The sequence below is a fragment of the Saccostrea echinata genome, unplaced genomic scaffold (genome assembly GCF_033153115.1).
Source record: "Saccostrea echinata isolate AGI-Se365-2 ecotype Australia unplaced genomic scaffold, CSIRO_AGI_Sech_v1 ptg000013l, whole genome shotgun sequence".
Taxonomy (NCBI): domain Eukaryota; kingdom Metazoa; phylum Mollusca; class Bivalvia; order Ostreida; family Ostreidae; genus Saccostrea; species Saccostrea echinata.
Window position 1 is genome coordinate 6781158 of NW_026889762.1, and position 11319 is coordinate 6792476.

Below are 11319 nucleotides of genomic sequence, written 5' to 3' on the forward strand. Positions count from 1 at the left end.
ACCTAAGGTTAAAAGCGTCAGCCGTCATTTCCGGTCATCACAGGAAGTGATCGAAGAAATCGAAAATTTCAACTTTTCTTTTTAAAATTAAAACTTTCATCACTTTATTGCTTCCCTTTTGCTGTTTTAAAATATGTTAAATTCCACCGGAAAAAAAACTCTAAACTTCGTGGTTTAACTTTCTCATAAATATCACTTATAGATAAGTAATTGAAATGTTTTTTCTTACATATGCTGTAGATACTGCAAAAGTCAAGAGAAAATTCAGAGATTTTTATTCAGTTCACTTCCGGTCGTGTGTTTTCCTGTCCTCAAAATTAGAATTTGTTCTCACGATTGTTCGGCAACAGTAAAAGACTGAAGTCTAAAACTTTCAGGACTATAGTCAGTCATCAGTTCATTTGCTTCGTGTAAAAATCGTGTGTCGTCATCACTTCCGGTCGTGACAGGAAACGAAGCAAAAAAGTATTTTTTTAAGTTATTTTGTTTCTACATAAGTTTTAGGCTAATACTGACGTTGGAAAAGACATGTTGATGCAAACAGGAAGTAGTATAACGGAAGACCTTCTCATTACTAGTAATGAGTTTCTAGTTATTATTATTATTTGATTTTTGAGAATGGCACGTATCCACCTTTAAACTGAGAGAAATGTAATACACATGTACATTCGAACATTGTACATCTACATGTACTTATAAATATAGATAAGGTACTTGTTACGAACATTTTTTCACAATGAAAGCTCACACAGTTATAAAACTGTTATATTACGTTATGATAGATTTAAAAGTATTATAACTAACCCTTTTTCGAAGAGTCCTTCAAGATGATAATTGATGATAAGAAACAGTCAGATAACAGTTAGCCAATTACAGGTTATATTGTTTAATATTCTGTCTGGAAACATTATATAAATGACACAGAAAAAGATGTATACCCAAGTTATCTTTTAAAATAAAGTACTAATTCGCTAATAGATAAAATTAATCTTAGATTTGCATGTATTTAGGATTAGAAAATCATTTTGCAAGCAATTCTACTCATTTAACAGTTAAGTACATTAAAAGTCATTGTAAAATTTGTCTGATTTATCTGAAAAGTATCGTTATCAATATCTTACAGAAAATGCAAATGAACACATCAGATGTACACTGTGACAAAATGAAAATAGCTAAAGGTCATCGATCTCATAAAAATATGCATGCAAATATTTGTGAACAGGGTATAAAACACGGATCCCTAGAAATTCCAGAGGAGGGATGAGGTTCCTAGGAGGAGTACGCATCCCATCTTGACCGGTCACATCCACCGTGCACAGTTCAAATGTATGAATCTAGCCTATTTAGAAAAAAAATGTCTTTAGCCTCAGTATATACTCTAATGACGTAACTCCCACTAACGTGGGAAGAATTACCCAAAAAATACAAAAATCACAGAAGCTTAGACATATGATGGTATTGTTGTCCTACAAGTGATAGATCTCCTTCAGTGATTTTTTTTAAACTTGAAATTGCTTGTAGCCCTCTTTTTCGAACAATCGTTTGAGGCGTCTTAATATCTATTTCATCTTTTTAAAAGGGTTTTTTCGCACCTCGAATTCAATTTAATTTGAACACTTTTAAAAGAAAAAGGGGATATTTAAGCGTGTATGAGAATAAATATTTATTCTAATTCATCCAGAGTCATTTTTGGTGATTTATAATGTTGTCATCATATCATCCCGGACCTCTTGGCGTCTTTAAAAAAAGAAGAGTAAGTATCATTTACCAAGTTTGTTATGTAATGTTTTTTATCAGTCTGTATACAACTATATACAATAAACACAATTCAACTATAAATTTTCAAGCTGTATATTTTTTTGTGTCGTTGTTCCTTACTTCAAAAAGCATTTTTGATAAATTGTCAAGACACACAATAGAATCAAGGAAATTATAGCGATTACAATCAACGCATAAATGATGTAATGTATTATTGAATTTCCAGCAAATATTTCCTCTTCAACAATTAGCGATGTCGTTGTTGTCACGGCTGAACTAACTTCCCGTGTCATAGATTTTGAAGCTTCTCCAAAGTTTCTTAAAGTGTCGATCTTCTCTGCTGTAATCAATAAAATGCATTTAATTATGATTGTTGCGCAGAAAAGCCTTTCTAGCGTCTAAATGCTTTCTATAACATATTATTGTTGCCTATTGTTTTGAAAATGAGTTATGTTTAATATATGATTCTTCAATATCCTTAAAAATATACAATGGAATGCAAACGATCAGAAATAAAATCTCAATAAATTTTCATGTTTTTCTTTTTAATTGTTAGACTGCCTTAGTACTCATAGAGACTTAAAGACATGTACGTGAATTCCGAATTGGGACTATCTCTGACAAATGGAACAAAGGAACGAAAAAATGTACTGCTACCCGGGCAATATTTAACTCCCTTGTTGTTCAGTGCGCTGTCTATTGAAATGTGAACTTGACGGACACATGTTCGAGTCATGGGTAACAAAACTATAAAGCTTTGAAGTATCGCAGTCCTTATCCTTTGCATACAACCGTGCCTGAAGGAATTGATTACCAAGAAATAAGCAAAATAGCTCTATTTTGACGCAGGAATTTGATTTTAAATTTCTTACCCAACGTTTCCAAATAATTATAACATCCTACAAATCAAATGATTATGAAAATATTCATACGAGTTTGACTTTTTTATATCTCTTAATTTTACGTCGTTTTTGTTAGATTGGTGTTTTGCTTTTAATTTAGAGGACGTGCTTGTTTACTTATAACTATGTATCTTTTAGGATACATACAAATTAAGCCCTTTTTTATCTGCAAAAACGTATAGAGTGTATCTGTCATGGAACTGTTGAGTTTTTCTAATCGTATCTCAAAAATAAAGCTGAGTATACTCTTATCAAAACTTACTTGTTTGTGGACATCCCTTTGCAAAGTGACAAGAAGTGTTATCACAGGAACAGTGTTGTTGACAGTTGTCACCAAAGCTAGGATACAAACATTTATCCGTACAATTTAGACCAAAATAGCCAGTTGAGCAATCTAAGGAAAAAAGTACACATTTTAATTATATGTAGATGTATATATTTAACACACACACACACACACACACACTAGATATCATGTACTAATGATAATATTTCAGTGTATGCATAAAAAAAGATAATTTACATAATCAGATATTAGGAAAACCAATGCATTTGATCGTAGCAATTTAATTTTATGAAAATAACAAGCTATGTTAAAATGAACCGTGTGTTATTTCAATTAAACCTATCATATGAACGTGGTTTTAATATGTATTTCATGGTCATCATTGAATTTCATTGATCAAACCTCAGGAAGACTTTGCGCTTTGTGATATTTATAAGTTCAATCATTATCATCATTAATCCTGATATATTACGTAAAATTAAGGATTCTTGATTACCTCTAGCAAGAGGTATATACCTTACCAATAGACTGTGTTTAACAGCAAACAAAATTTTTGAAACAGTTTATGGACATTGTATTCTTAATTATTCAACCAAAACCACCTAACACAACCCTGTGGCATCATCTTAGGAAGTGAGAATCAAATATGATGGTGGATTATTTATACCTTAATAATTATAAGCAATAGAATCGTCAAAATATAACAATAATGTTACTTACTTTCGCATCTATTCAGTGCACTATTTAAAATGGTACCTGCACAACAACCACGACTTCCATCTATCCTAAATTTTCAAAAAGTTGCATAGGTTTAATGTAGTAAATATCTTACTGCTCAATACAATTGCTTTTCCTTCATTTAATCAATCCATACCGTGTACATAGAACATCTCGACCCGTCGTAAATTCCTTGATCCCAAACAAGAGCAATATAATTATCCTTTTCATTGCGTGATTACTAAAGAAAACTAGAGTAAACTATGTGCTTTCTAAATATCACCCAAAATGGAAAGAAACTCCAAAAAAAAAAAATAAATAAATAAATAAATAAAATAAAATAAAATAAAATATGATATAATATAATTTGATGAAGACTTTCCTGTTCTAATTATAGCATGCAAATATTATACTTTTAGATTTTAACACACTCAGCATATTAAATTGCACTTATATCCTGGAAATAAAACAAAAACAGAATGATATTACTTCCTCATAACTTATATGGACTCCATTCCAGTTGTTATTTAAATGTTTTACACAGCTTTTCTTCTAGGAACAATGCAATTGTTTATGCGCAAACGGGACGTTATTGTTTTCGAATTATTTTTGATGCAATTTCGATGTTCTATAAATGCATTACTGAATTAAATTAGTTTAACATGAAGATTTATTTATTTAGAAAATTATTTATAAAATTATTTATTTAGAAAAATCTAACCTATTCTATCTTGATCATAGGCCCAGGGCATGATATAGGCCATAAGAGGTGATAGGTCTAAACAATGGGAAAGTCAGAAAATCAAATTATCTGAAGTTACAGAAAATTAATATGTTTGCATGTTGAAGTAGAAAACTTGACATAAAAGGATATTTCTCATTAAGTTTTCCTGAGCTAAGGTATGAACACCTGGTGTACAAATAAAGTCCAATCCGTTAATGACGTAGGCCTAGCGTACAATAAGGGTAAAAAAATTAAAATTATGTCGGATATATTCTATTCAGCATCAATAATCACATATAAAAGACACTATTAATTACGCGAACATTAAGGATGGATCAATTAATGACCATTAAGGTACATGTAGGGTGGACCACGGAAAAAAGTTATTTTCATCTTAATGTTTTAACTAATCTACACAAAATCTGTTTGCTAGAAATATTTCCGTACAGTTTATGTGATTTTTTTCGTATCCAAAGATAGTTTCCATTGTCTAGAGAGGGGCCAACTAGGTGTGACAATTAAACATGATAATTAAAGGACCAGGATAGGATTTCATGTTTTGAAGGAAAATAGATTTTAGGGATAGTGAGATATTCTGTTGATATAGGGATAGTGAGATATTCTGTCGATAGTTTACGTTAGTTGATATGTTTCTAGTTTCAACAGGCATTTTAACCCCCCCCCTCTTTTTTTGCAAATAGTTATCTGAGTTAAACAAAATGTAAAAGGTGAAGATAACGAACATTAATCAATCACAGAATTTTTATCCAGTATAAAATACAAGTTATGAGCAGGGCAAAACATGGATCCCTCGAAACACAAGGTGTGGGATGAGATGCCTAGGAGGAGAATGCATCAATATCAACCTGTAACACCCGCCATGAGCCCTCTGTATTGATCAGGTAAACATTCGTAGTCAAAAAGGTATGAAAACAATGGCCTTACAAGTGGTGGGGAAATTGTATGTCTAAAAACAGTAAAAAGGATATATTGTATGTACAAAAAAGGTCAGTATAACCACAATGGAATTTGCGAAACGCTGTCTTTACACGAAGCTATTTAAAATCCTGTAACATCAACTAATTTGTCTGTAGCCTGCCGCTGTTTAATAATTTGATCGTACTCGTGCTCTCGAGTGTCGAATCAGTTAGGGGACATAAACAACATATGCTTGAGATTCTAGATTTTTACTAGTACATAATAAGGGAAATCTGACAATGAAATAAACTATAATTAGTAAAATATCCAAGTATTTCTGTGGCTAACTCAGTGTTGTCCTGTATTACATGTTCACTGGGATATATCGAGTTGACATTTGAATGAAAATAACTTTTGTTTTTGATCAAACGTAGTCGATATATCGAAATGTTGAATAAAGTTACCACAAAAGTTTTCTTTTCATGTAGAAGTTCCTGAATAAATTTTGCTTTATATAGGTCGGCTGATAAAGGAGCACAATTAGTGTCCATCGAAACATATTGATGGAAGACCTGTCATCCAAAGTTCATATAGATTTACTTACAACATACACAATTTAGGAGAAATATTGCTGACTCGTAATACTCAATCAATCATAAATTTCGGAAATATGTTTTTATCATTTCTTTAGTTTGATCTTTTGTAAGCAATAATCATGAATGGATCTTTGTTGAAATCACCAAAACAATTTGCAAAATCTGAAAATGTATATGACTTTAATTTATCTTAAATGAGTATAATTTACATTGCTCTTGCAAAAACATATTAAATACATGCATACAAGGCGGTCATAAAAAACCGTAGACTTTTGTCATATCTTTTTAACGTCATATTATAACCGCATTTGGTTGACAAACTTTAACTATAAATTAAAGTAAATTGAATGAAAAAAATACAGTTCCGTGTATAATAATTTATTTCAAAGTTATGTAAAATTTAAGACTGCAAAAATTAGGGCCACTAATTACGGTCCATATGTTTTGGAAGTTCGTGTTTGCTCTGCTACTGATTTGTATAGTTTGAATGGACTTATGAGCTTGAATACTTTTCGTTATCTCCGTATTTCATAATTACAATACACCTAATGATGTTTCTAATTAATACAGTGTTTCGTTAAAGAGAGATCAATTTCAAGACAGAAAGTCTGCTTTGAAAAAAAAGCAAGAGAAAGATGACTTTGAAGGTCTTAAATGAAAATGCTTAAGGGACCAGAAAAGAACTATATACGGTAAGGGCGTATTCCTGCCCCCATAATAGTCAAATTTTGAAAATCTCTTGAAATGAGAAAAAGTGTATGTATTGTACAAAATAATCCAAATGAAGACAATATATAATGAAATTAGAAAAATTAGTTGGCTTTTCTTGTCTCTGTGACGTCACAAACTATTTGGATTTCCGTTATTTTTTAAATAGAGGCCAAAATGCACAGAGTTTGTTCAATTTTGACTATAGTATTTATAGAGCGCAAGCTTGCTCAGGTACCATATTTACATATTTCATTAATATTATCATTCTACACATTATATCAAAAGATCTAGTCTGAGCAGACCTGCGCTCGATAATTTCTAATCAAAATACCGACGTAAAATACACTATTTTCTCTCAAAATCATTGCAATTTGGAATTTACGTCATTTTATTGACGTCATATCTAACTAATGATGTCATAGTTGATAAAAATATTTAATGCTTTGAAGTCTGCAAATATCCACCTGGTTTAGAACATAATTAAAGATTTCTCCATCAAAGTTTTATTTTGGGGGCAGATACTGGCCACTACAGAATATAGTCCTTTATCAGAAGTGAGTCGTGCATTTGTAAATAAATGGTCAATACAGTTTTAGACTGGTAAAGACAAGCATCGGACGATGGATGTCTGTGAGAAAATAGATTATCATTAAAAATCTGTTAAAAAAAATTAGTAACGTCATGGAAATACTGTTTCACTGTTGTAGAACTTGTAAAAGCAGAGGTACGCGGTATAGAATTTGAAAACTTTGACAAACTAACTAACTTATGCCACTCGAACAATTGTTGACTACGAGACTACGTGTCAAGTGTTACGGAGACGTTTTAAATGAGTTGGTAAGGCGCTGTAGACCCTGTAAGAAATGGTGAGGGAGGGCAATTTTGAGTAACTACTTTTACGACGTTGATTTTGACGTTACAATGTTGTTAAGGGTGCTTCGTGATGACAATGCATTTACTTTAAAATTAAATAACTTGAGTTCCATTTATTTAATGGAATGAAACTTAACACATCGACAAAATAAATGTTTTAAATTTGAAAATGTTTTGATCATCTTGTAAAAATAATATAATGGCATTGTCTATTACACAGTATTTTTTTTTATTGACACACATATATCCTGCTATCCAGAACTGAAGTTTAATTGACCTTCCTTTTGCAATTGAGCTACCCACCTAGTCATCCCCCACCCTAAAAATATTAATATTAGTGGAAGAATACCTCAAAAATTATAATTATCTTGATAGAACATATTGAATTTTGATGTTGGCACAATGAACTATAACTTTGTAAATTGCTATCGATACTAAGTAATAAATATTGAATGGAAATGCAAATTTACTTTTAAGATTCTTGACTAAGAAAAAATTAAAATGGAAACTTTGAATTAGATAAGTAAAGGAGCTTAGGGCTAGAATTTCTGAGGTGCTGAGATGGGGACTTAGCCCATCAATAATACAATCATGGATATGCCTCGATCGAGGATGGTGCCATGTTTGAGTTCATTGGTAAAAAGACAGATTTAAAACTACTGACAAAGCATGGGTGGTAGGGTAACTGTAAGACAGCCAATACAATGTCCATTATATCCTGGACTATTAATACCCTCGGAGTATAAAATAAACTGTTTGCCGGAAAGGGCTTCTTGGTTTACGTTTTTTTTTTTTTTTTTTTTTTTTTTTTTTTTTTTTTTTTTTTGTTTTTTTTTTTTTTTTTTTTTTTTGTTTAATACATTTTTTAACTCTTTTTTGATTCTAGCTCTAAGCTTTTGAATATTTTGGACTTTTGACAATTTCGGATTTATTTTAAAAACTGTTGTATAGACAAATTGTGTTGTTCTCTTTTGATGTCATTCCATGAATAAAATGAAAAACTCTTTACGATCAGGGTGAATTAATATTTTTGAAAAAAAAAAGATACGAAATCTTGTTATCAGCTAACATAAGGTATACGCTATCACTGTATTTAGATTGTCGTCAAGCTATCCTGGAAAAGAAAATAGTTCATTTGGAAAATAAATCAGCACTTGAAAAAGCAAGAAAACTTTTTTCTCATTTTATTTCATTATCGTAATTGTGTATAGCATGTTTCATTATAACCAGATAGCACACAAGATAGGCCTGTTCAAATTCTGTTTACAATGATTCTCTTGTAAAACTTGTTTGCTAGCCTGTTTCCTGGACAAATGTATGATTCAATTTTTTCTTCAATACATTGAGGAAGACAAACTCCCAAAGTGGAAGGTAATATCAGTCTAGAAAACATGGATAAAATTAAAACCCCTAAAACTTAATATTTAATTGAGAAAGTTCTTATACGATTATTTTAATATAATTGACCCATGATTGTACAATACATTCTTATATAATTCAACATCAATTGTACTGGTTATTGGCAATATTCCTGTTTGAATTCTGTATTTTCTTCCTTTTGCAAAAAAAGTATGAAATAATACCTATATACATACTCGAACATGAAGACAAAGTCCAACCTTTCTGTCAAAACAGTAACACATTGTCATATATCATATGACATTTGAAATTATGGTGTGGGAAAAATCAGGTAAACAATCCTCTTTAAATGATATATTTGGTTATTTCCTACTGAAACCTTGATCATTCTAGTACATTAACCTCATTGACACAGATGGAGTTTCAGTAAAACAGCAACAATTTGCGGCTGTGTTAAGGTTTTTTTCCCAAGTACTTCCTATTCAGTCACTTCTCTGAACTACAAGATATGACGTCAAAACGGAATATGACTTCATGCCATTGGAGACTTGGAAAATACCATAAAAGGTCCATGAAATATTTCGTACACAAGTTATAATATCGCTCACCCAAAATACTTTTCAGGTACTTTAGAATACAATAAGTTGACCTCTGTACAAAACAAATCTAAATAAAAATTGAATTCTGCATTTTATGTGCAATACTTGCAAAAATCATATTTGACCGTCACGTGATCAACGGGGTCATGTGATATCGATTCAAATGTGTTGATATGCAGTTGAGAGATCACATCCTGCAAAATATCTGTATTTATGTTCATAGTCTACATATTGAAATCAAAACCAAGCTGGAAATGTTATGATAAGCTTTGAAGGCAGCCTTAACATAGCTGCGAATACATTTACTACCTCGGAAATACTGTGCAAGTAAAGCATATGTTGCTTGCAGGTTAATATAATATTGTAGATCATGATATATTTAAATAATGATATTAATACTTAGAACCAAAAGTAAAACTCCTGCTCTGTAATTTATATACTTATAGATATGATTAAATGTTTTAAAATATTTTTTTTTTCAATTATTGCATATAAAATATGCACACATGCTTTCTATGCTACATATGTACTCTGTGAATCGTCAAAACAGAAATACAGACAGAAAGACAGACAGACAAACCCTAGACAGAGTGTTTCATTCTACAGTACGTAGGCTATGCACTGCAAACTATACCAATTTAAAGAAATTTTCAGATGTAAAATTAACGATAAAAATGCATACACGTACATGTATAACTTTTCTCAGTGTGAAGTTTAAAGTGCTATACAAGACAATTATATCTACTTCGTAAACACGTTAGATTGAGTTCTTCCCAAACTGATTTTAAGAGTACATAATGTTGTTTGAGTCCCTAAATGTATAGTCGAGCAGACAGTGATACATTGCAGTATTGCTATCTATAATGTAATAAGCATGCTGGATATTTGATGGAAAGCCACAAGGCTTAGAAGATGTTGAAAAAAAAAACATTTCATTTCATTAAATTACGTCATAGGTAAGAGCGTAACAAAAGAGTTCAAGTCTGAAGCGGAATTTTCACTTGATTTTATTGTAACAATCATTTTCTATAATGCTTTATTAACAACGCATTAGGAAAAATAATTAAGCTCTATTTGCTTCAATTATGAAAGATAATGAATCACAACTCAATTCCTTAGCCGTACTTATTTTCATAGTCAATAATTATAGCCAAAACAAGACAATTTCAATTGAGAAAAACAAGTTTAAAAAATGATCTATGTTTTTTTTCCCCTCAGTCATCGGTTTATTAAAATGGGGATAACTTAAACGGATAGTAGCTTTGATTTTCAGAGGAAAAATGTTAACATTTTTATTTTACAAAATAAGGTAGGAAATCATTATAAATGTGGTAAAAGTGCTTTTTCTGACTGATCTTTATCACTAAACTTGAGAATTTCGTCAATCTATTAATGAAATTGGATTTTTGTCTGGAAGACAAAAATTAAAATAGGTTGCTTTGTATTCATATGACCTTTCTTGGCCTTATTCGGCAGCCTCAATAACGCATGCATATAGAGCAAACAGAAAGAAAACATGACAGACGGTGGTGTATGAACTCGAGGTCGCAAACACGTTCTTACAGATTCAGGCAGAAAGCGTAATCGCAGGAAAGTCATGCAGATATGACCAAAGTTTTGTTAGGTAAGTAGGCACACTTATCCAGCATTACTATTTCGTTAATTTAATTTTATTAGAAAATGTGTTTTTGACGATAATGAACGATTTCATACAAATCAACGCGTTCATAACACATTATTTATATTTTGTCATGAAACACTTTTACCGGTAAAATAAGAGATGCAAAAGAGCATGGGGTGCCCCATGAGGTATATCTTAAAAAAAAAAAAAATACTGAGTCCTCTTTTTTGTTTGTTGTCGTCCTGTCACCTCTTA

General features: G+C 31.2%; 1 protein-coding gene across 1 annotated transcript; it reads right to left on the reverse strand.

The window, feature by feature from the left end:
* Window positions 1-1793: 1793 nt before the first annotated feature.
* Window positions 1794-3912, reverse strand: LOC133186299 (multiple epidermal growth factor-like domains protein 10). The gene is made up of 5 exons (XM_061321520.1): window positions 3821-3912; window positions 3667-3731; window positions 2923-3054; window positions 2040-2098; window positions 1794-1808 (listed from the first exon to the last, which is right to left on the reverse strand). The coding sequence occupies exons 1-5, from the start codon at window positions 3892-3894 to the stop codon at window positions 1794-1796; spliced, it is 345 nt and encodes a 114-aa protein (XP_061177504.1). The 5' UTR covers window positions 3895-3912.
* Window positions 3913-11319: the final 7407 nt, after the last annotated feature.

What these genes read in the sequence shown, in the direction of transcription:
- LOC133186299 (XM_061321520.1), bottom strand. Translation starts at nt 3,894, where the DNA reads ATGAAAAGGATAATTATATTGCTCTTGTTTGGGATCAAGGAATTTACG. An exon ending in CGAGATGTTCTATGTACACG is followed by an intron (nt 3,732 to 3,820) that starts GTATGGATTGAT and finishes TTGAAAATTTAG; the next exon opens with GATAGATGGAAGTCGTGGTT. An exon ending in AAAGGGATGTCCACAAACAA is followed by an intron (nt 2,099 to 2,922) that starts GTAAGTTTTGAT and finishes TATTGATTACAG; the next exon opens with CAGAGAAGATCGACACTTTA.